General features: G+C 38.7%; 1 protein-coding gene across 1 annotated transcript in view; it reads left to right on the plus strand.

The window, feature by feature from the left end:
- The window catches only part of LOC126237131 (mediator of RNA polymerase II transcription subunit 12), a 400,411-nt gene that overhangs the window by 355,192 nt on the left and 18,113 nt on the right, over nt 1-27,106 (plus strand). Inside the window, exons 37-38 of the mRNA XM_049946952.1 lie at nt 1,959-2,062; nt 11,873-12,168. Of these exons, the coding sequence (XP_049802909.1) occupies nt 1,959-2,062; nt 11,873-12,168 (400 nt within the window). The remainder of the gene's footprint in view (nt 1-1,958; nt 2,063-11,872; nt 12,169-27,106) is intronic.

A 27,106-nucleotide genomic window follows, 5' to 3' on the forward strand; every position in this document is an offset into this window, starting at 1 on the left:
CAAGCCACTAGCCCAGAAACAAATATATATTAAATGTACTCTATCTTGGAAACCATTCAGAATAGAGAATATGTCCATATGAAATTTTTTGTTTCAAAATGTATGTAACTGTCATATCCCTGAATATTGACTATTCATCCTTGGGGATACACTGTATTGTGTCATAGTTCCTTTTCTTTTTTTAGAAACGCTATACATCAAAAAATCTTCTAAACATCTAGAGAATGTGATGTGACTTTAGTTTACAGTACCGGTAGACTTTCCCATTATTTAAAGACACACAGAATAGATAACTACACTTATAACAGTGTCATACAACAAGTATTTTCATTGCCCTTTGTATACTAGCAGATCAATAAGGAGTATACTCACATCAGGCAGCAACAACCTTGTGGGTCCACCCATGTTGCCAACGTTGTTTCCAGTACACTGCAAAAGTTTTGTTGGGAAGCCCTCACATATCCTCCACATAGTCGCAGTGTCTCCACATATGATTTCCATATTTCTGGAGCCCTGAAGGAAGACATGTGGCTGTCGATTTGCTTTGGATGAAGAGGTGCATGCCTGGATACAGTCATGGTCCTGCAGGAAAACACAAATATTTTTTGATGAAGGCATTGACCATCTTGTCTCATTGTGAGATAAATGTATTAACATTTATGGTGATTACTTTTGAAATAATGAACAGTTTACTTACTATTTTTCCATCTGTCTTGGTTTCATTTGACTTCCACTAATTGTTACCCTTTTACAAAATATCTAAATGATAGTCAAATTTAAACTCCGAAATGCTAAGCATATAAAAAATAAGGAAGAGAGACAATTGATATAATCTCCATGACACCATTGTTCATTCGATCTTCTGGAGTTTTTAGGAGTCTTAAAAGAGCGATTTCATATGTTTTGAGTAACTGTTACTATCATTAATTGGTTGTGTTCCAAGAAATATTACACAACAGCAAAAATAAACCTATTGGGTCATGTGTATCATCCATATACTGATTCACCAACAGCTTCTGACATCTCAGAGGGTGAACCATGACAATAGAGGGAGCTGCAGTATAATCAAAACTATATATGTATAAACATTCATTTGCTGCCGGTTGCTATAATATATATCTTCGATATGCTAGTGTACTATGTGCGGCATTCTAGGTACTTTGCGTTGCCCATTGGGCGTTCTAGCGCGACGCTACTAGTATTACTTAGCGTCCCACGCGTGTATAAAGCTATTGATAATATATCTATTACTACGAAGAGTGGAGTAGGTGCGCAAGTTATTCTTCATGGTCCTTCAGTGTTCTGTGGATGCATACTGAATTTTACACTTACTAATACTGATGCTAGTGCACATGGTAATGGTTGGGTTACTGTGGTTTTAGTTTGTGGTGGTAAAGTGGAGAGTGTATCAGGGCTAGAGACTTTTAACAGCCAAGAAGTTATTGCTTATCATACATTTCAGATATGTGAAGTGTGTAACAGAGATCGTGGTTCATCTTACTATATGTCTACAATGACTTTGGTTCTTAGGACAAGGAATCATAAAATTAATGAGTCTGTGTCCGTATTGGTTAAAAGTGCACTGAATTGTGCCAAGATTAAAGTTGTTGGTGATGTGACACATTACTATAGAAACTGAAATAAGCTTTATACTGTCTTGTTAGGAACCAGCATGCCAGGTAAATGCAGTCAGTAATTAGGATCTGTGGAATACTTCCTTTTTTAAAAAGGTACATGAATTCTTAAACTAGTGTTCAAAATCCTTTGAGCAGATAAGTAGTTATTCTTCTGTTAATAGGCACCTGCTGATCTATGTTATTCCATTTTCCCTTTTGCTTTATTCTCACATTCCATTTCTCATTGTATACCATTTGGAGTTAATAGAAAATAATTCAATTTGTGACTTAAATATTTGTTTATTATAAGCAAAATTTAATTGGTGGGTCTTTCTTTCAAAGGCAGCAACTGAGAGCCCAGCATGGGGGACCGGGTTTGCAGCCACCTCCACAACAGGGAATGTTCCCACAGCAGCAGGGGCCACTGTACAGTGGTATCCAACAAGGTAATATTCATGACTTCAAATGTGTAGTAACAAACATAAGAAAGTGAGACAAATTGATTTTCTGTTAAAAAGGAAACATAGATTCATTGGAAGAAAGGAGGTAGCTTACAAAACCATGGTTTCAACAAAACTTGAGTATTGCTTGAAAGTGTAGGACCGTTACCAGATAGGACTAATACGGGAAATAATGAAGATTCAAAGAAGATCAGAGCATTTTATCAAAGGTTAGTTTAGTAAGTGTGAAAGTGCTGTGGACAAAGAAGTCAGTAGGGAGACCAGCAGAGGGCGATTCCGGTAGTCACATTGACTCCACAATCGTCGTGTGCAGCTAGAATCAGTGTGCACATATTAGAACAGCCCAGCTCTGCAGCCAGTCAAAATGAAGTAATCCTCCACAAAGCGAGGATTTAAGCTCTCGCTGAAGCAGCAGAAGGCAGTGTCATCAGCTGCCTGGAACTGATTATCATGACCAGAGCTGCTGCCACTGTAGCTATCATCATCCAGTCCACTGTTCACTGCCGCTTTTCTGGCCAAGACAATGTGCTACCGGGGACTGGACCCTACCAGCTAGGTGGGTCTGGTCCAGGACATCCTTCTGGGGATTTTAGTGTGGAAATTTAACTTTACATCACCCGTACGCATAAAAGAACTTAGTATTAGAGATGAGTGGACTAATAGCATTTCGGAATTTAACTTTTGTTCCCACTATGTAGTCTAGCAAGTGACTTCATTCTTGGCAATAACAAGGATGGCCTTTTATGCCATCTGTGAATTACGTAAAAAGTGTTTCTTTATTTGGTGTTTAATCCGGAAGACTCTCCAGGTACATTTAAATTGTTTGTTGAAATAATAAGAATTGTGTGAATAAACAATTAGTCAGTTCAGTTGAGAGTGTGTGTCATGTGTTGGACATAAAAAGAAAGCATTGTGTAGATGCTCAGTCAACTCCATTGGCAGATGCTGTCAGAGAAATGTCTTGCATCACCGTGTGGTTTGCTGTTAAATTTCTGATTGCATACATGTCTATAAGAGGCAACCAATACATTGCTTCATTCTATGTAGGTCTTGCAAAGGGACCATGAATGTAAAATTAGAGAGAGACTAGCTCACATGGAGTCCTACCAACAATCATTCTTCCTGCACAGAAATGAGAAAGGGGAGGAGTGACTGTGATACACAAAAGTACCCTCTGCCATACACCATATGTGGCTTGTGGAGAGTAGATGTATCAGAACATATATTTTCTGTGCATTACAGGAACAAGCGTACACAGTTGTGGATTACAGCAGTCATGTTTTACTTTGAGGGAGGATGTTTTTTCATTCATTTGCCTTGCTTTTAAGGCAGATGCCACAGAAGAATAATCTGTGATTTTCAGACAGCAGCTGGCAGTCATTGGAAAGAAAGCATTTAAGTCATTTCTGGAGGAGACATTTGCACTTGGGCCATCATAATAAAGGGTGTATTCCTCTAAGCTTAAATGTAGGTGACACCTGGGAATTTTCTCAGAGCAAGCTGAATACTTTTACAGGCATTTCTGGGCTATTTAAGCATCAGAGGTTTTCCCATAATGTCAACGGAAATTTTTCTCGGCACTCATGTGAGGTACATAGTAGTGGATGACAAGCAGTGGGTGTTCAATCTTTACAGGAGGCAGAAACAAGTAGAAATGTTCATTTTTGAGATCAACGCCCATCACAGTTTAAATAACGAGCAGATTGGCTGAAAGATCAAACGTTGAATGACTTGTGGAAGCTCCACTGGACAAAAGCAATCAAGGACTAAAATCTAAAGTTTTACAGAGTGAAGTTTTCTCTTTCTGTTGTGCTTTTGGATGCGAAAAAGTGGTGATAGTTTTTAAGTACTCTGCATTTTTTACAAGCGTTGTCCAGAGGTACTGATGTTGTTAGAAAAGAAATGTGTAGAGGGAGTAGTAGATGATTGTTAAAATTCCTTTCACAGGCTGCTGATTTAGAAGGCATTACGGCAGGTACTTGGTTGTGGTTTAGCCTTGGTGTGTGATACATTTTGACAGTATCCTTGTGCTGGGTTATAGAGCAAATACACTGCAACTTTTCTTTGCTGACCATTGCTTAATTACACCAGAAAGATGAATAACATGTTTGCACATTATCTGAACTCTGTGGGTGACAGCAATGGGTGTTTATCTACCACAACTGCAATAAATTATAATGCATAGTGATATTTATGGTAACAGTTGGTTTTGTGCATTTCTAAAATAAATTTATAACAAGTCCAATATGTAAATCACAACAAAAACAGGAACAGAATTACCTATTTGTCAAGAATAATGTTCTTCAAGGATAGCGTCTTTTTTGTAAATAAACTGCTTTTTTGTAATTATGACAGTTCTCCAAGTTTTCAACTTGTGAATAGTTTATTGTGTTATCAAAGCAGAAGTGTCAAAAACCAACAGCATAAAAAAGTGGAGAATTTACTCATATAAGATAAGGATAAGTTACTTGAGGAACTGTGGTCAAGTAGCAGCAGGGGTGTTGTTTCTAGAAGGATGCAGCATTTTTCCCTGTCTGGTCAAAGAGAAGGTTGCATTGTGCATAAACAAGAACACAAAAAGTTTCATTAAAAATGTTAGGGGCAATCAAAAAGTTTCCATTTGAGGATGTTGCCGCAGTATATATGCAACGTAGCATGACTGCAGTGTGGGTATATAAGCACTGATGTATAGACAAGGGATTAGTGTTGCATTCATGTCTTTCTGATGTGCAGGCAGTAAATGCAAAAACATGAACTATGGTGATGTTATTACGAAATGCATCCAAACATGACAAACATGCTGTTAGACTTGTAAACAGTTTAGCAATACTTGTGTTGTAGATACGAGTAATTTTCAAAGAGAGTTGTTTACCAGACACAGCATGCACCTTAACAGGTCAGGTAAACAAACCTTAAGTACTCTTTTAAATGCAGCAATCATGAAAAAAATCAACAAAATATCTCCTCACTTGGAACCTATTTCCCTTATATCGCTCCAGCAATCCCATCAGACTAATTTTCAAGCTCAGAATTTCCGCGAAACAGTTAACAATGAGCCTATTGTTTCGAGCCCACAAATATTTTTTAGGCGAAAGCAGCTGCTTGCAGCAAATACCAAAGGTATGACAATTTTTCACCATAGTGTAGGAGAACTTATATTGAAAGTTAACGAAATTTCTGTTCTCTTAGATGACCCACAAGAGATAAAGGATGCCGATGTTTTATGCTTTAGTGAACACCACATGAGAAATGTTGAAATGTTACAGCGCAGTGGTTACTGTCTAGCAACACATACTGTAGATCTTTCATGAAGAATGGTGCAGTAGTAATTTACTTAAAAAATAACATATCATATTGCACATTGAATTTAAAGAGTCACTATATTGAACAAGATATTGAAATATGTGGCAAAGAAATTACTGTAAGTGACGGTAGAGTTGTAGTGTTAGCACTATACAGAGCTCCCTCAGGTAACATAAAGGTGTTCCTGAAGCAGTTAGATTCTGTCTTATCACAAGTGTACTCAGAATCCAAGGATCTAATAATTACAGGTGATTTCAATGTAGATTTCCTAAATGAAAGCAATGGTAAAGCAGATCTAGAACATCTATTTGATTCTTATAATCTGATGACAGTTGTAAATTTTCCAACTAGAGTTACCAAGAACTGTCAAAGTCTGATTGACAACATACACTATTGGCCATTAAAATTACTCCACCAAGAAGAAATGCAGATGATAAACGGGTATTCAATAGACAAATATATTATACTAGAACTGACATGTGATTACATTTTCACGCAATGTGGGTGCATAGATCCCAAGAAATCAGTACCCAGAACAACCACCTCTGGCCGTAATAACAGCCTTGATATGCCTCATCATTGAGTCAAACAGAGCTTGGATGGCGTGTACAGGTACAGCTGCCCATGCAGCTTCAACACAATACCACAGTTCATCAAGAGTAGTGGCTGGCGTATTGTGACGAGAAAGTTGCTCGGCCAGGGCTGGCCAGGGCAGCAGTAGAACATTTTCTGTATCAAGAAGGCCCGTACAGGACCTGCAACATGCGGTCGTGCATTATCCTGCTGAAATGTAGGGTTTCGCAGGGATCGAATGAAGGGTAGAGCCACGGGTCGTAACACATCTGAAATGTAATGTCCACTGTTCAAAGTGCCGTCAATGCGAAGAAGAGGTGACCGAGACGTGTAACCAATGGCACCCCCATACCATCACGCCGGGTGGGATGCGACCATCATGATGCTGTAAACAGAACCTGGATTCATCTGAAAAAATGACGTTTTGCCATTTGTGCCCCAGGTTCGTCGTTGAGTACACCATCGCAGGCGCTCCTGTCTGTGATGCAGTGTCAAGGGTAACCGCAGCCATTGTCTCCGAGCTGATAGTCCATGCTGCTGCAAATGTCGTCGAACTGTTCGTGCAGGTGGTTGTTGTCTTGCAAACGTCCCGATCCGTTGACTCAGTGAACGAGACGTGGCTGCACGATCCGTTACAGCCATGAGTATAAGATGCCTGTCATCTCGACTGCTAGTGAAACGAGGCCACTGGGATCCAGCACGGCGTTCCGTATTACCCTCCTGAACCCACCGATTCCATATTCTGCTAACAGTCACTGGATCTCGACCAACGCGAGCAGCAATGTCGCGATACGATAAATTGCAATCGCGATAGTCTACAATCCGACCTTTAACAAAGTCGGAAACATGATGGTACGCATTTCTCCTCCTTACTCGAGGCATCACAACAACGTTTCACCAGGCAACGCGGGTCAGCTGCTGTTTATGTGTGAGAAATCGATTGGAAACTTTCCTTATGTCAGCACGTTGTAGGTGTCGCCACTGGGGCCAACCTTGTGTGAATGCTCTGAAAAGCTAATCAGTTGCATAGCACAGCATCTTCTTCCTGTCGGTTAAATTTCGCGTCTGTAGCACGTCATCTTCTTGGTGTAGCAGTTTTAATGGCCAGTAGTGTATTTATAGGTAAGTCAAGAGCCAACAATATCAGTGTACATCCAATTATTGGCCTTTCTGACCATGCTGATCAATTGCTTACTCTCATTGACATCAATCTGAGCAACAGTTCTGAAAATTCTTGCAAATCTTTTAGGATAATAAATGGTGAAACCCTCCAAAATTTCAACACCAGCCTGCAAGAGATAGACTGGAGTCCAGTTTTCAATGAAACAGATGTGAACAAAACGTATAATACATTTCTGAATGAATTTATGTCTATCTTTGAAGCCACATTTCCCAAAAAAAGTAATTAGAAGCAGTCATGTAAGCATTGTCAATAAGTCATGGATCACTGCAGGAATAAAAACACCCTGCAGTGCAATGAGGATGCTATATTATTCCCTCAGAACTTGTAATAATCCAAAGCAATGTCAGCATTACAAACTTTACTGCAGCATCCTAAAGAAGGTAATAAATAAGTCAAAAAATATGTGCATTAAGTCTGACATTGATAAGTCTGACAACAAAATAAAAACAATTTGGAATGTAATAAAGTGGGAAACTGGCAAAAAAAAAACGAGGAACAGGTACCATTATTGTAAAGAAATCTGAAATGGTTGCAGAAATCTACAACAGGCACTCTTTGTCAGCAGCAGAGAAGACAGGCTGTAAAGGTTCTGGGGACAAGTCATTGGCTCTTCTACAGTTATCCTTACCTCATGTTACAGTAAAAGAGATTGAAAGAATTATTACTTCATTAAAAAATAAAAAGTCTGTGGTATGGACAATATTTCCTATAAAATAGTGAAATATTGCTATAAATATATAATTCCAGTCTTATGCAACATATTCAATACATCTCTACAAGAAGGAATAGTCCCCAACAGGCTAAAACTAGCTGTAGTGATAGAAAAACAATGTTACAAACTATCACCCAATCTCCCTCTTAACCATTTTTTCAAAAATTCTTGAAAAACTCATGTGTAGGTTCATTGTCAATCTTCTTAGCTTTCACAATATCGTAAATGAGAGTCAGTTTGGATTTTGTGCTGGTCTTTCTACAGAACAAGCAGTATCCTGTTTCACCAATCAAATTCTGGAAGCCATGAACAAAAAATGTCTCCAGGAGGTATTTTTTGTGACCTCTCAAAAGCCTTTGATTACGTAAACCATCTAATCCTTTTGAAAAAGGCAGAATATTATGGTTTGGGTGGTACCGTTGGTTTGTGGCTCCAATCATACCTAAAGGACCAAAAGCAGACTGTAATACTGAATGGCTCATCCAGAGAACCTGCCTCATCTGAGTGGGGCTCAGTAAGTTGTGGTGTGCCACAAGGCTCTGTTTTGGGTCCACTGCTATTTCTCATCTTCATTAATGATCTCCCACTTTGTCCTGATACAAACAGTAAATTTACTCTTTTTGCAGGTGACACTACAATTCTAATTGACGATTTTACAGACAACAATCTTCAACAAACTACGAATAAAGTTTTCAATGAAATTGTAAACTGGTTTTCTTCAAATGGTCTCTCACTCAATACAGATAAAATCCTTTATATGAGATTCCATACTCCACAAAGAAATCCGGAAGAAATTAACATTAAGGGCAGAGGTCAAGAAGTACAAAAAGCTGAGGTTACAAAATTCCTGGGTGCTAATATAGACAGCAAATGTAACTGGTCAGCACACATCCTTCATCTTTATAAAACACTTAGCTCAGCAATATTTGCACTATGGATTATTGCTTCAGTGGCTGAAGTAGACAATTTTAAGTTTTCGTACAGCTATTTTCATTCATTAATGTCATGTGCTATCATATTCTGGGGGAACTAACCTCTCGCAAAGGAAGTTTTTACTGGAAAAAAAAAAGAAAAAAAAATAATAAGTGGTGTCCATAACAGGCACTCTTGCATGCGCTTGTTTCAAAAGATGGAGATCCTTACCACCTCCTCACAATATATCTTTTCCTTGTTGACTTTCGTTTGTAAAAACTCTTCTATCTAGAAAGATAACAGCCAATTTCACGACTATAACACAAGAACCAATAACAGTCTGCACGTTGAACTGAAAAGCCTCACTAAGGTTCAAAAAGGAGCTTATTACTCCAGCATTAAGTTGTTTAATGCTCTCCCACCACACATCAAATGCCTTCTCAAAAGATTGCCAGCATTCGAACAAACTCTTAAGGAGTACCTGATAGAGAAATCTTTTTATACAGTTGATGAATATGTGAAAGAAAATGTATATAATCAATAAATTTGTAAGTGTTGTAAACTTAGTGTAATTAATTATATTTTGAGTACTATCATAGGCATATGACAGTTATTTATTGGTATTCCTGTATTTCCTTTGGAATATTTAGTTTATCTTGACTCCTGTATATATTACACATCCTTAACATGTGAAACAAAAATGTTCTGTTAATTGAATGTGCTGTTGTTTAGCTGATATCTTATTTACATTGTATCTTTTTATTTATGTAAGATATATTTCAACTGTGTACAATCTGACACATTCCATATCATAAATATATTACTCATCCTTAACATGTGAAACACAATTTTCTGATAATTGATTGTGCTATTGTTTAGTTTATTTTTATTTAATTGTATCTTTCTATTGTATTTATGCAAGTTATATTTGAACTATGTAGAATCTGACAAGTTCCATATCCTTGCGGTTCACTCGCTACAAGGATCTATGGAACATGAAATGAAATAAATAAATAAATAAATCTTAGCTGCTGAAGGACAAACACCAGTAGCCATTCATTAGAGAAGAAAAAATTTGTATGGGGCTGCATGTCTGTCGGAAACCACCAGCGTGGAAGGTGCACCAAGTTCTGTGCTGCTGGTTTATGATCACACAAATCCCCATATCACAAATGTTGTCACTCAGAAGTTATGCCAACTCAAGTGGGAGACACTTGAGCACCCATCCTATAGTCCTGATCTCTCTCCATGTGATTATCACACATTCAGTTCCTTAAAAAAGGCCTTGAAAGCTTGACAATTCCAGTCACACTGGGATACACAGCAGGCAGTAATGGACCTCTTCACGTAGTGGGACACGGCACCTTAGTTGGATGATTACCTTAATTCTTAAAGCAATTTTATCTGGTTGGAATATCAATTCTGGAATGTACGGCCTTCGAATGGAAACTTTTTGATTACTCCATTTATCATTTTTAATGGAGAAAATGTAACTGTGTTAAAAGAGAAAAATACTGTTTTTTTTACATTGTTTGACACTTTGATGTGTGTATGTGTATGTATTTTCACAAGCTAGTAAAAGTTTTTGTCTTGTTGACACGTTTCAGCTGTGTGAAAATTTACCATATAATTTTTTCAGAAACAATCATTATTAATTTTTCTTTGGTCAAACTCTACTATTATAGCTAGTTCCTTAATGCTGCTACTATATTCTGACATTGACTGACAGTATCTCATAACCTCACTATCACCATCAGTACAGGGCTAAGCTTGAGATGTTATCCTAGCATCTGTGTGAACACACCACCATTTTAACATAATGTTCACTTCCATGAATCAGATTTATTCTAATAAAATGTCAGAATTATTTGACAGGTGTACACTACAAAGAAGTACATGATACTGATGCCGTACTGCAACATCCCAGGTGGAATACAAACAACAGGATTATGGATAATGACTCAGTGTATAGTTGATGTGTTGAGTAGTAAACAGGTTCCTAAACCAGATTTGGCCCTTAGATTTAGGAAAATATCCTGTTTAATAGCTCTAAAGGAGGACGTTTCCATAAAGCTAACTGCCAAATATTGTTTATAAGTCTGTCCACTAATCAGTGCATCAATTATGTTATTAGTGATTATCTTTACTCATTCCATTGATAGAAGTAAGTGATATATTTACTTACTACATAAAATAAACGAAAGACAATCCCTCACTATAGCTGACTGATGGGTAGCACACAGAAACTCACAACAGTGAACAGTATTTATACTGACTTTTAAGCTTTTGCTCTTTTACTAGTGGAAGTACACACTTTCACACAGACACACAACCCCACAGACACCTAAACCTACACAACCACGGCCTTGGCGAGACTGACTGTCGATTATCAATTGCAGTTGCTTGGGTAGATGGAGGTGAGAAGGTGTAGGGAAGGGCACACGACGCAAGAAGGAGGCAGCGGGATAGTGTGAGGCAGGTCTTTCAACAGATGATTCGGTGGCTGCATAACAAGACAGAAGGAATTGAGTGTATGGAGCACATCTGAGTTAGAGAGTATATCAGAGGGAGAGGGGGGACGGGAGGGGAAGAAAGGAGAGGAATATGGAGGTGAGAGAGATAGCTAGGGAGGAGATAAAGGGAGAGGGGTGGGAAAGGGGGACGGAGGAGGGGGAGTGGGTACTGTCATTACCCCTTCCTCTCCACATTTGTCCTTCCCTACCCCCTCCCTACCACTATCTGCTAAGGCAGCTGCTCTCACTGTGTTCATTTGCTTTGAAATATACATGAGTAAGAGGCAGTTCTATAGTTTTTCAGAGTCAACATGAAAATCCAAAGCTGTATTATATGCTAAATATTCAACAAGATGATTCCCATTTATCACTTCAGCAGATTTACAGTTGCTACAGTTGTTTACAAGTGGTGCATCGCCACTTGATGATGCAGCTGAGTCGTGGCAGCCACTTACCAGACAGATTTCTTGTCACATGTCAGAACTTATGTGCACTGGTGACAATATAATATTTAGCAGAAGAGCTTTGTTGATTATTTCCCGCACTTCCCTACCAACCCTAATGAACATACTTGTAAACTGTCATTCTTCTGATTACAGGCATGAATCAAGGATATGGTGGCTATGCTGGACAAGGTGCTCCTCAAATGGTGACTCAGCAGCAGTTGATGGGCCAGCAGCCACAAGGAATGATGGCAGGATTCCAGGGTGGAGGCTTTGTAACACAGCAGCAGCAGCAACCACAACAGCCGCAACAAGCCCAGCAACAACCTCCACAGTCTATGATGGCTGGGCAGCGCACTGCTGCCGATTACATGACTGGTCCACAGGGTGCCCTCGCTGCACAACAACAGAGAGCTCTTGGGCAACCAAGTGCACGCCCTCCTTATCTGCAGGTATGCATCATATGAAAATCATATATACTGGCTTTACAGTAGTGATGAAAATTCCAGGTTGAGAAGAATATACCAAAATGACAATAACCGAAAATTCTCTTGCAGATAAATCATTGGTGGTGCATAAGCACACTTATTAAAGGTTGTACAAACTCATTAGATTCTGAGCCTTGACTGATCTTTCTACTTTTAATACACACTTAAGAGCTTGCGTGAACACATACATACAGATATGCTCACATGCACATTTGGTACCACCTTCCACTCTCATTCCCTCACAAATACTGTTTGATGGAAAGTGATGGAGGACATACTCTTCAGAAATCACTTGCCAATCTGGCAGCCTTCCTGAAAGAGCATAACCTGAAAGCAGACTGCCCAAATGTATCCTCAGTTAGGAAATTGGGGCTGTTTGCAACCAACTGGTTGCATTTGAATAGCAATACAGTCATAAAGCTTGTGCAGAACCTGTTGAAAGTTTAATCCACTAGGTTGCCGAGCCATCAACACTGAAAACTTTGGAACATTGTAGAAGAAAGCCTGTCTCGTGCTGGTATGAGCAATGCTGCTCTGCAATAACAGAGAAGCAGGCAGCTCCCCTCTAAGCAGTTTGGCACTATTGGAGGCGGGTATACAAGACTTGTTTCTGTGCATATATCATCTTAAGAGATCCTTTTGTATCTCCCCAGGTGTATGACATTACTCAGTAATCATGTTTTGTTGCATTATAAAGGGCCTCCTGTTGTCTCCTCCTCTAGCTACTGGGATCCTTCTATCACAAAGTGCTATTATGGATGCAGAGTTGGGAATCAGTCTGCAGACAAGTTCCCTCAGAAGAAGAACACCACCAGCTTAGTGCTGCGAGTTTACACCACTGATAAAAATGTTATTTGGCTTTGTTATTTTATGTCAGGAATTGGGAAAGGGGGTTTGGTTCATAGACTCAGCAAATTACTGTCCAGCAGTTGTGTGTGATTGCACCATGATGTCTAATTTATTTATTTATTTATTTTGATCCAACATCAACTGATTACAAAAAAAGTTTTTTTTTGTTCCAGTCTTCTGGATAAGTCAGAGCTTTACTTACTAGGGTTACATATTATTGGCTACACAACTTCTTCTAAATTTAGTTGAAAGAACAGAGTTACATATATGGACTATACATAAAAAAATTGTTATTGCCATACTTATATTAAGGAATCTACAGTTTGTGACACAGTATTCACATCTGACATTCAAATACACTCCTGGAAATTGAAATAAGAACACCGTGAATTCATTGTCCCAGGATGGGGAAACTTTATTGACACATTCCTGGGGTCAGATACATCACATGATCACACCGACAGAACCACAGGCACATAGACACAGGCAACAGAGCATGCACAATGTCGGCACTACTACAGTGTATATCCACCTTTCGCAGCAATGCAGGCTGCTATTCTCCCATGGAGACAATCATAGAGATGCTGGATGTAGTCCTGTGGAACGGCTTGCCATGCCATTTCCACCTGGCGCCTCAGTTGGACCAGCGTTCGTGCTGGACGTGCAGACCGCGTGAGACGACGCTTCATCCAGTCCCAAACATGCTCAATGGGGGACAGATCCGGAGATCTTGCTGGCCAGGGTAGTTGACTTACACCTTCTAGAGCACGTTGGGTGGCACAGGATACATGCGGACGTGCATTGTCCTGTTGGAACAGCAAGTTCCCTTGCCGGTCTAGGAATGGTAGAACGATGGGTTCGATGACGGTTTGGATGTACCGTGCACTATTCAGTGTCCCCTCGACGATCACCAGTGGTGTACGGCCAGTGTAGGAGATCGCTTCCCACACCATGATGCCGGGTGTTGGCCCTGTGTGCCTCGGTCGTATGCAGTCCTGATTGTGGCGCTCACCTGCACGGCGCCAAACACGCATATGACCATCATTGGCACCAAGGCAGAAGCGACTCTCATCGCTGAAGACGACACGTCTCCATTCGTCCCTCCATTCACGCCTGTCGCGACGCCACTGGAGGCGGGCTGCACGATGTTGGGGCGTGAGCGGAAGACGGCCTAACGGTGTGCGGGACCGTAGCCCAGCTTCATGGAGACGGTTGCGAATGGTCCTCGCCGATACCCCAGGAGCAACAGTGTCCCTAATTTGCTGGGAAGTGGCGGTGCGGTCCCCTACGGCACTGCGTAGGATCCTACGGTCTTGGCGTGCATCCGTGCGTCGCTGCGGTCCGGTCCCAGTCGACGGGCATGTGCACCTTCCGCCGACCACTGGCGACAACATCGATGTACTGTGGAGACCTCACGCCCCACGTGTTGAGCAATTCGGCGGTACGTCCACCCGGCGTCCCGCATGCCCACTATACGCCCTCGCTCAAAGTCCGTCAACTGCACATACGGTTCATGTCCACGCTGTCGCGGCATGCTACCAGTGTTAAAGACTGCGATTGAGCTCCGTATGCCACGGCAAACTGGCTGACACTGACGGCGGCGGTGCACAAATGTTGTGCAGCTAGCGCCATTCGACGGCCAACACCGCGGTTCCTGGTGTGTCCGCTGTGCCGTGCGTGTGATCATTGCTTGTACAGCCCTCTCGCAGTGTCTGGAGCAAGTATGGTGGGTCTGACACACCGGTGTCAATGTGTTCTTTTTTCCATTTCCAGGAGTGTATTTACAGTTTGTGACACAGTCTAAGATCTGAGATTACATATATTTTTAGATAGATGGTCTTCTGTCATAAGAGTGTACTAAATCTAGAAACTCATCTATTGAATATACAGGATTGTTTAGGAGCCATAATTTTAATTTCATTTTTAGTTTTGTAATGGGCAATTTGGAGATATTAGGATGGAAGTAATTCAGTAGTTTTATGCCTGCATAGAGAGAGCTTTTCTCAGAAAGTTTTGTTCTATGAGAGATTATGTGGTCTCTCTCTACCTCTAGTGTTGTGATCATGTATTTCTTTATTAAGTTTTTTGTTACTCTTTACTGCCATAATGATTATCTTCAGCACATACAGGTTATGAACAGTTAGTATTTTAAATTCTTTAAACAAATTTCTGCAGGACTCCCTGGCATATTTCTTTCCCATAATTCTAAGTGCCTTCTTTTGTAAGATAAGTACACTTTTCATGTTACCTTTACTGCTGGATCCCCATACCTCTATCCCATAGCTTAGATGGGATTCAAATAGTGCAAAATATATTTGCCTCAGAGTGGTGATGTTACAAAAAGGTGTCAGTTTTCTCAGGTCATATATGGTAGTACATAGCATTTTGCAAATATCATTCACATGATCTGACCAGTTTAACTCTGCATCAAGTGTCAGGCCAAGAAATTTGGTCTAGTATTGCTTTTTAATGTATTTGTCACCCATTAAGATTTGGCTTTCATGAGTTTTTTTGCCTCCCAAGATCAAATTCAATATAGACAGATTTATTTGTGTTTAATTTTAGTTTGTTTTCATTAAAATACTGCAGAATTAAGCCTGCTGCAGTATTGGATTCCACTTCGAGCTGCAAATAGCTTGGATTTCAGCATATTAACGTGGTATCATCTGCATATAAGATAGCTGTTGCATGGTTTGTTATGGACTGAATATCATTAACATAAATAATAAAAAGAAGTGGTCCTAATATTGACCCCTGTGGAATACCAAAATTTATGTCAGTGGTGTTTGATTTGTATGCTCCCTCTGTAGTGCTAATAGACACAAACTGCTTCCTATTTGTCAAGTAGGACCTCATCAGATTATGGGCTGTACCTCGAATGCCATAGTTCCACAGTTTGTCCAGCAATATGGTTGTATCCACACAGTCAAATGCTTTTTGTAAGTCCAGAAAGATGCCACATACATGTTCTTTATTATCTATTGCTTGAGTGACACCTTCGATTAAGTTGGATGCTGCTGTAATGGTGGACGACACCTTGACAAACCCATACTGCCCCTTAAAAATCACTTTTTTGCATACCAGGAATTTCCAGATTCTTATGTATATTACTTTCTCAAAGATTTTGGATATTATTGGAAGAACAGAAGTGGGTCGAAAGTTTTCTAGTAGATTCCTGTTTCCTTTTTTAAAAATAGGCACAACTCGAGCAATTTTCAACTCATCTGGAAATACACCATCTTCCATATGAGAGTTGATAACTGTTGATGAAGTTGATGCAATTTTATGTATACATTTCTTAATAGTGTCCAGACTAATACCATCATATCCTGCTGCATGGGAATTCTTTAAGCTACTCACTATTTTAATTATTTCTTCTTTACTTGTTGGCACCAAAAATATACTGTCTGACACTGGTGTTCCACTGAATTTGTATTTATGATTTTTAAGCTGATTGTTTATGCTGGAGCCAACAGAAGCAAAGTAATTGTTAAATAGATCTGCTATCTTATTCTGATCAGTTTCTAGTGTGCTGTTTTATCAGCAAGTGATTTTCAATTGTATATTTCTCAGATTTACCTATTTCTCTATTTACTAGTGACCATGATGTTTGGGAGATATTATTGGAGCTCTGAATGACACTTTAAAAATGTTTCTATTTTTCCCAAATTAGGAGGTCTACATAGTATTTTTGATACTTTTTGAACTCTTCTTTTAATTTTTTATTGTTCAAGTCATTTAACATAGCATACTCATACCATCTTAGTTTTTCTGTAGTCTCAGTGACTGAACTTGATATCCAGTTTCGGGTTACAGCATGTGACTGAATTCTCTTTTTTATTAATGGGCAGGCTTGGTTTAGAATGTAGAATAGTTCACTTGAGAATTTGCCATAACTATGAAGTGTCGTTAGAACACTGTTCCAATCCACATTCCTTAGCATATTATTCAAATTAGTTATATTTTGGTCTGTATTCATCCTAATATATCTATAGCAACTGTGTGTAGGAACCTTTCTTATGTGCACACTTAGTTCTACTGCATGGTGGTCTGACAACGCACTTATAATAACAGAAGATGTGAGATCGTAAAGACGAATACCAGTGATTATGGTATCTATTGCAGACTGGCATGTTTCAGTCTCCCTGGTTGCAGTGTTTATCAGGTATCTTACATTATATTCAAGCAGAGTATTCTTGAATTGTCTAGTGTTTAACTTATCTGCTGATACATTTATGTTGAAGTCTCCTATAATTATTAACTTGTTCAGGTGTGATATAAAAACATTCTCTATCATGTCACAAAACTTTGTTAAGAAAACTTCGAAGTTCCACCTGGTGGTCTGTATAAACATATAACATAAATTTCATCATGTGCTACCTTTATATGTGCTGCACATAATTCAATTGTTCCTTCTAATGCATATTTACTTACATTTACAGAATTTAAATCAAATGTGCTTTTTACATACATTGACACACTCCCACCTCTGATAGTAGATTTGCAAAACTTATCAGCTAGTACCATGTTTAGAGGTTTAAAAAGTTCTAATTTGGCATCAGATAGCCAGTGTTCACTAATACCAAGCACATCAGGCGTAGTTTCATTTACAAACATGTCTAATTGTTCATATTTCTTACTCAAGCCCTGTACATTCTGGTGGATTATTTTAAATTTGTAAATACCTTGTTGTAGATTTCTCTGCTTTACTGACTTAAATAAGGTCATATCTCTGTTTCTCTTGTGGGCTTCCTCCTCTTTCTGGTTTCCACTACAAAATCACTTAGATGGGATGGAGGCACTGGCTTCCTTCTGCTGTCTGAAGTTTTTTTAGTTGACAGTACTGGTTCTGCTAATGTTGGAGTTGATTCTGCTGCTATTGTGGATGGTTCTGCTGTTGCTAATGATGGTTCTGTTGCTTTTGCTGTTGATTTTCCTGCTGGTATTAGGGATGGCTCTGTAGTTGATGGAACTGTTACTGCATTTGTTGTTGTTAGTGTAACTGTTCTTGATGTTTTTACTACTTTTGGTGGAGTTGGTCCAGCTACCATTGATTCTATTGCCACTGCTGGTACCAGAGGCGGCTCTGCTGTTGATGTAGCTGCTGTTGCTGCTTTTGTTGTTGTTGTTGCTGTGATTGTTTCTGATGCTTTTAGCATTTTTTGTGGAAATACTTCTGCTGGTGCTTGCTTTAAAACTGTTGGAGCTAATGGTAATGACATGCTGTCACTATCTTCGTTCAGTCTCTCTAACATTTCACTGATTTTCCCACACAAAAGTTTCTTGCCCTTTTTGTTCAGGTGCATCCCGTGTTTCGTGAAGCAGTCTCTCTTAAGAAAATCTGTACAAAGAAAGTTTGTATTTGGATACATTTTGCATATTTCCTGAAATTGTGAGTTGGCTTCCCTAATTTCAGTGTTTACACATGAAGTAGGAATAAGGTCATGTCTACAAGGAATGCTAATGACAATTGTGATTTCATAGAATAGTTCAGTACTATTTAATAAAAGCATTGGAATGCAGTATGTAAAATTCAGTCAGTGGTCTACTTCGCGAAATATTAACATTGATGAATGATGGGCTTCTTTTTCACCTGGTACCGAATATGTCCAGACATTTACTAGTTGACCCATGCTCCAAATTAATAAATATAAAAGATCCAGAATCAGCACATAACTTTATAAAGCACACCACCTCATTCAAAACAATAATACGAGATAGTGCTTAAACTGCATGTCAGCTGATCACCATTCTGTCTCTTAAGTCCCGCTACGTGGAATAGTCTACCATCATAGCAGTGCAGCATGCCATGGCCCAGCATTAGATTCCAGATCATGAAACAAAAGTCATATAGTTCCGTTGCCTATGACTGCACATGAATAACTGACCTAGGTCCGCTGGACAAGAATGCTTTTATACTCTCTCTCTCAATTTGTACAGAGAAGTTTTTTAGTGTACAAACTGGGAGTATGTAAATCATATTGTTGCCTGGCATGTGTATTATTGTCTCTGCTGTGTAACTGGAGTGTTTGAGGCTTGTCATAGTATAATTCCGAATCACATGTTCAAACCATTTGGTTTGATTCTGCAATACAAAGTAAATCTTGTTGAGATCTTCAATTTAAGGTATTTCGTTGCTCTTTAGCTTCATGAGTTTAGCAGCCGTGACCTTAATTTTATTGGCTATTACCTGTCTGATTAGATACATTGCAACTTTTATAATTTTCATCATACAGTTAAGGGGCCACACCGTGGTTCAGGTCGAAAAACATCGATTTTCAGTTTTCATCATATTTCAACAGATTAAGGTTTTATTTAAGTACTCTGAAAAGGATTTTGCTGAAAAAAAATTTTTTTAGCATTTTCCTACGAAGTGTGTTTATGTGCCACACCCACTTTTCTGCATATATTTTAGATCTTTATATTGCCTACATTGCACGTTAGGGATTTTCTTTTTTACTCCCAAGTGTGTTGGCTATCCTTGGAATGCAACGGTCGGTATTCTTTTGTTTCTGCTGTTTGTAAGCAACACGCAGTCAGTTTTGTTCAAGTGTGATTGCGAATAGTTGTTATGCTTACATTTGCACTGCTTATTTACGTGTGTTTTGTTGTGTTTATTGAAGATAATGACACGTAAAGCCATTTTCAAGAAATGACAATTTAGAGGAAACAAGTTTAGAAAGCTTTCTGTACAAGATGTTATGTCGCCTGGCAACGATGTTTCTAATTGTAATTATTCAACAAGTGCATCATCAAAGAAGTTCTCACCATTTCAATAGAGTTAACAATGAATTTACTGTAAGTGACAAGAGGTGCAGTAACGTTATTATAAATTTGAGAATATTATCAGATGTAATTTCTAAATTTGCACAATGTAGACAGTGTGGTGAGGCACAGAATGTGAAAATTTGTGAAAGTGCCAGTGGGAGAAAAGGCCAAGCAATTGCTTTGGATTTAATTTGCACTAAATTCTCAGCTGTGATTTCATTTATGGGTTCTTCAAAACCAGATGCAAGTGGCCCTTATGAAATCAATACTAGATTAGTTTATGCCTTACGATCCATTGGCAAGGGCATGGCTGCAGGGAGAACATTTTGTTCAGTGATGAACTTACATCAACCACCAAATAAATTTGAAAAACTGACTGCAATATTAGAGAAAGCTGTATGTGAGGTCAGTGAGGAAAGCATGAAACTGGCTGCTAGGGAAGCATTGGAAGAAAATGATGGATGTTCAGATATTGCAGTTGCACTGGATGGAAGTTGGCGGAAAAGAGGACATACTTCTCTGAATGGAGTAGTGACTGCCACGAGTGTAGACACTGGTAAAGTGTTAGATATGGAGATAATGTCTAAATATTGCAAATGTTGTAAAGTCAATTAACATGAAGGACACAACTGTGCGGCTAATTTTAGAGGAACAAGTGGTGGTATGGAAGTTCATGGAGTACAACAAATATTTCATCGCTCCGTAGAAACAGGAAGCACATGGTACACCAAATATTTGGGTGATGGTGACAGTAAGGCATACAACAATGTGGTGAACTCTAAGCCACTTGGAGATGCCATTATTAGCAAAATAGAATGTGTAGGCCATATTCAAAAACGTTTGGGAACAAGGCTGAGAAAAGTAACTGTTGCTATGAGAGGTTTTCCATCTTCTATTTTTTTTTTTTTTTTTTTTTTTTTTTTTTTTTTTTTTTTTTTAAATAGAAGATGGAAAATTCTTGACCGCACACGGTCAGTTAACTAAAACTGAAATAGAAAACTTGCGGGTATACTATTGGCAGGCAATTACGAGAAATAAAGAAAATCAGGAGGCAATGAAGAGAGATGTTTGGGCCATTTTCTTCCTTAAGTCCTCTACTGATGATAAGCCATGTCATGGATTGTGTCCATCAGGAGAAAATTCATGGTACAAATACAATAGGGCTCAGGCAACTGGAGAATCTTACTCTCACCAGCATTCTCTTCCTGCTGCTATTATTACAGCAATTAAACCTATTTTCAGACACTTGGCTCATCCTGACGTTCTAAGGAAATGTCTCCATGGGGAGAGACAGAACCCAAATGAATGTTTCAACAGCATAATTTGGAACCGCCTTCCTAAAACTGTATTTGTAGGCATGCATACAATGAAATTAGGAGTTCATGACGCTGTTATTGCATTCAATTGTGGTAATATTGGAAAGTGTTGGGTACTGGAAAAGTTGGGAATTAATCCTGGTGAAAATATGATCACTGGGCTGCAACATTGCGATAAAATGAGGATAACCAATGCAGGCAGGTCTGCATCTAATATGGACAAGAAAGCAAGACAAACATCCAGGAAGGTGAAAAAGAAGCTGGAAGACCTGCTAATGGCCAAAGAAGGGCCATCATATGCAGCAGGACAGTTTTAATTAACTGTAAGTAACAAATTTCAAAAGTTTTTTCTTTAAAGTCAATTTCCCACAGACTAAAATTTTCAGTACATATGCCCCATTATATCAGAAACTATCATAGATAAATGAATGAAATTTCCAGAGGCTCTGCATAACATAAAAAGCCACCTCTGGTACTACATTCATTAATATTCCGCCATTAGGAAGTTCACAAAAAAAATATTTTCTGCAGAAAAAACTTTATATTTTTTGTTAATAAATTTTTAAAAAAGTATTTCTTAAAAACTATAAAATGGATAAAGTAGATTTTAGAACAATTGACTCTGTTAGCACCATTTAACATACTGTAAAAATTTTAAGGTCCTGCATCAAATAGTTTTTTTCAGAAATGGGTCATATACTTACCTAAATTAACATGGGTTAGATAGGCAGGGTGTGGTCCCCTGAAATGGTTTATATTACTGTACATGTCTTTGCGTTTCTTGGACTGTGTGCATTGAATGTGGCATAAATAACTAATGGAAAAAATTGCAGCACCAAGAAGGAGCTGTGCGACATAAATGGCATTTGGCAGACGTGTTTCTACATCTGAAAGATGGTTTCTGTTTAAATTTCATGCGAGTCGCTTAAGAGTGACACTATTAGCACCACTGTGAAGATGCATATCATGTCTGTTTTTTAAATACACACTGTAACAGTCATGAGTGTTAGTTACCTTTGTGACTGGACATAGTGAGTTAATGGTAGTCAATTGAGATGTTTATATTTTCCCACCTCCGCGTTGCAAATGTTTTGACTTTTGAGTGTAATGCCCAGTCGATGTGCTGTTGTTTTCATGTCAATTCTACCAACATTGAGAGTTGTTTAGTTCTCGGGGTTTTGTAAAATTCCTGGATTCATATCTCGTCGCTGTGCAGCCTATGAAAAGGATTGCAGAAAACTCCCAAATAAATTCCAAAGTACAGTGCAGTTTTAATACCAATATATTTCCAGGACTCTGGTGACCGAGCCTGGTGAACTGTACCAGTTACACCACATGTACCCAAAGTTGACATCAAATGACACAGTGTTCACAACAATCAACAAACGAGTGAGCCTACAATACATTTGCTCGCAACCCTAGCCAAACAACGAGTGCCCCAAGGCACCTGCGTGACCTCTATTTATACTTTTGTTAACAATTACCTACAATGAAAATTACAATTTTATGTAAAATCACAATTAAAAGTTAAACCAAATATGAGATACACATTTCTAAAAATTTACAATCTCAGTGCTGAACAAGGTGAACCTATTTTCAACTTGGTTACGAGTTAATATAACATTTTCTGACTAATTATGTCACAGGTAACAATTACATTTCTAAATTTGTTTATAACAAATCAACTATTGCCTGAATTTTAGTGCTAACATATATCGGAGATTCAATTAACATGCTTTATTTATATGTTCTATTTAAATTGCTGTAGTAATTTTATAATGATAGGTTTACTGGTACATCCTGACCATGTGCTACATTTCTTTCGATTAGTTACAGTATTAATTTCACATTTATATTGTGTTTTTCACATAAGAACAATGTTAATCAGCAAAGCATCATTTTCGAATTATAGGTATACTGAAATAGTGGTTATTTTTGTATGTAATTTGGAAACAGGTCACTTTACAATCAGGCAATTAGGACTGGTGTTTATCTATAATGCTCTCCAAGGGGTTCTGATAGGTAGCAATGAGATACAGTAATATTTCACAACAGTGCCTTTAAGGTGACAAAGGCACCATTATCAACTCCTTATTGAGTTTGAACAAGGTCGTGTAATAGTATTATGAGAAAGTGAATGTTCCTTTTGTGATATTGCAGAAAGACTTGGCAGTGATGTAGCCACTGTACATGATTGCTGGCAGCGGTGGTCACGAGAATGTACGGTCGCAAGAAGACTGGACTCTGGACAGCCACATGGCGCTACCGAGAGTGAAGACCACTGTGTTTGGTGTATGGCTACAGCATATCGTACTGCATCTGCTGCCGCAGTTTGAGCAGCAGTTGGCATGGCAGTGACACAATGAACTGTTACAAATCGGTTACTTCAAGGACAGCTTCAAGCTAGACGCCCTGTACCATGCATAAAACTGACCTCAAACCACCTTGTTTGTGATGTCAGTGGTGTCAAGTGAGAGCTTGTTGCAGGGCAGGGTGGAAGTCTGTTGTGCGTTTTATTGAAAGCTCAGAGCCAGTTATGACTGTGTTGGTTAGGAGGAGGTCCTACAACCAACCTGTCTATGCGCTAGACACACTGGACCTACACCTGAAATTATGATGTGGGATGCGATTTGTATGACAACAGGAGCACTCTTGTGGTTATCCCTGCACCCTGACTGCAAATTTGTCACCAGTCTGGTGATTCGACCTGTTGTGCCGCCATTCATGACCAGCATTCGAGGGGGTGTTTTCCAACAGGATAATACTCACCCACATACTTCTGCTGTAACCCAAAATGCTCTGCAGAGTGTTGACATGTCGCCTTGGCCTGCTCAATTACCAGATCTGCTTCCACTCGAGCACATAAGGGACATTGTCGGATGATGACTCCAGCATCATCCCCAAATAGCATTAACTGTCCATGTCTTGAACAACTAAGTGCAACAGGTAAGGAACTCTATCCCACAAACTGACACCAGGTACCAACATCTTGCAATGTTAATCACCTGAATATGTTACCTAGACAAAAGTGTTTCTGAAGTTTCATTAATGTAGAACATTAATTATTTTTTAGTGTTGTGATTTTTTTTCCATCAGTGTATATACACCAGTAATAAATCTTTCTTGATATATGTATGTGTGTTTATACTTTCACAGGTATGATTCTGAAAAGAGATTCAATAATTGTGTAGCTGTTTGATTGCCATTCATCTGCAGTGACACCGATTTTCGTGTTTCCTCATAGTAAGGTTCCATAAATCTATTTATTGCTGGTAAAGTTACAAAATTCAAGAGCTTGCATGTCACTCCACTGTTCCTGATATGCTGTGTTTTCAAATATCTTTTCTGGAAATGGAAGTGACAAATGAATATGGGTTTCACGACATCCAAAATTTTGCGATCAGAGCATTATGCATGAGAAAGAGTTTATGTCACATGAAGGAGTGAGCTTCATTGGCAACTTTTTCACTTGTAAAGAATGTTTGGCAGGTAAACAACATCGCTTGCCTTTCCCTGACAGTTCGTGAAGAGCTAATGCCATGCTGGTTCATGCAGATATCCGTAGATCCATGGAGATGCCTTTGCATGGAGGAGCAAGATATTTTTTGCTTTTGAAGGATGACTATTCTGGTTATCACAAAGTACTCTTAATGAAACAGAAGAATGAAGTTAAAGATTTGATTAGGTCTTTCACTGCAAAAACTGAGTGATAATGGAGTGGAGTTTATGAGTACTGACTTAGGTAGATTTTTGAGTGAGAATGGCATAATCCATCAAAGAAGTGTTGTGTGCATACCATAGCAAAATGGTAGAGCTGAAAGGGAAGTGTGCACCTTGGTTGAAGCTGCTCATTCAGTGATTTTAGGAATAGCCAAACATTACTGTGCTGAAGCAGTCAATACGGCAGCTTATGTACTAAATTGAACTGGTCCAAGTCCTGTAGAAGGGAAAATTCCTTTTGAAGCTTTTAATGGCAGAGAATTACCCATAGCATATTTGAAAATATTTGGAACTTGTGTGCCTGTCCATGTATCGAAAGAAAAGAGTCTGAAACTAGACCCCAAAAACAAGATAGTATGTTTATGGGTTATGATAATGATGTGAATGGTACAGAATATTTATACCTTCCACAAAGAGAACTGAGGTGCGTCGAGATGTAGTTTTCTTGGCACCAGCAGTACCTGAAGGGAGAAGAAAACTGATCTTCATGTAAAAGAATCAGATACTATTTGTTGTGATGAAGAGAACATAGATAAAGCATCAGATTCAAAGGAACAGAAAGAAGAAATGAGGACTGGAGTGGTGGAAGAAAATGCAAATCGGCCCAGAGAAGAACAAGAAATTAGTGAAGACAGAGACATGTCTTTTGAGGATGCAGAAGAAGATGCAGTTTTTGATGACGAGAAGACATACCCAGGAGGAAAATTCAACACATGATTACTTGGAGGATTATGAGCTGGGCCTGCTGACAGCAGTGAATAATAAAGACCCCAGTACCTATGCTGAAACAGTGTCTTGTAGTGAATCAAAAAATTGTAAAGATGCCATAGCAAGAGAGCTGCAAGCCCTGGAAGAAAACAACACGTGGAATGATGTACATAAGCCAAATTTTTGTGATGTTATTGACACAAAGTGGGTTTTTAGGCAAAAAAGGTAATGTTGTTTCTTATAAAGCTCATCTTGTAGCAGAAGGTTTCCATCGAAGCTTCCATTACGAAACTAACTTCAGTGAGGCCTTTTCTGGGTTTTTTGTAATGAGAATAACTTTCCCATTTATCAACTGGATGTTTGAAGTGCATTTGTCTGTGGAGAGTTAGTTGGAGACTTTTTTGTTAAGTTACCTACTGGATGTTGCAATAAAATGAATGTTAAAGTTTGTGAACTTAAAAAGGCTCTGTATGATTTAAAGGACTCACCCAAAAATTGGAATGTTTAAATTTCACACAGTAATAACTGGTGTAGGATTTGTAAGAACTGGTTTTGAGTATTACTTGGATGTAAAAACAGAAAATCACCATAAAGCATACATACTTGTATGCATTGATGATCAGCTGATAGCTTCAACTTCCCAGAGTGAAACTGACAATTTAAAGCTGTTATTCGGTGATAACTTTAAAATGAAAGGTTTGGGTATGATTAGGAACTGTTTGGGACTGAATATTGTTCCAAATTTAAGGGAAGGTACTATTACTATTTGCCAAAATACATATCTTGAATAAGTGTTGAAAGCTTTTGATATGTTTGAATGTAATTCTTTTTAAACCCCATGGAGGAAAATTTTGATCACAGTTTATTAAAAAGAGAAAAACCTGAAGATGAAGACATTGAGAATAAGTTGTAAAAAATTAATAGGGCCACTGATTTATGCTATGTTAGGCTCCACACCAGATACTTGTGTAGTTATAAGTGTTCTAAGCAGGTACCAATCGTGTGCAAGCCTGGTTTTATGGACCGTTTTGAAACGTGTCTTGCACTACATCAAGGGAACCCTTAAACTGAGTCTGTCATATGCTAGGGAAGAAAAGTGTACTGATCTTATTATTGGTTATGTAGACTCTGATTGGGCTGGTGACAGAGTACACAGGAAGTCCACAAGTGGCTATCTTTCCAAAGTTTTGGATTGTAGTGTTTCATGGGCCTCTAAGAAGCAACCCACGGTGTCTCTGTCATCAACAAAATCTGAATTTGTAGCCTTAAGCATGGTAACTAGTGAAGCCTGTTGGCTCAGTAATTTGTATCATATTTGGCAGTCAAAGAGCTGTTGTACTTTATGAAGACAATATGCCAGTAATAAGCCTTTGCAAGAACCCACAATTCTGTCATAAACTAAAGCTTATAGAGTCAAAAATTTTATTTGTGAGAGAGAAAGTTTTTACTAAGAAAATTATTTTAAAGCTCATTAACACAAATGACCAACAAGCTGATGTTCTAACAAAGCCCCAAGGTAAAAATAAAATTTGAAAAATTTA

Source organism: Schistocerca nitens, chromosome 2 (genome assembly GCF_023898315.1).
Source record: "Schistocerca nitens isolate TAMUIC-IGC-003100 chromosome 2, iqSchNite1.1, whole genome shotgun sequence".
Lineage (NCBI taxonomy): Eukaryota > Metazoa > Arthropoda > Insecta > Orthoptera > Acrididae > Schistocerca > Schistocerca nitens.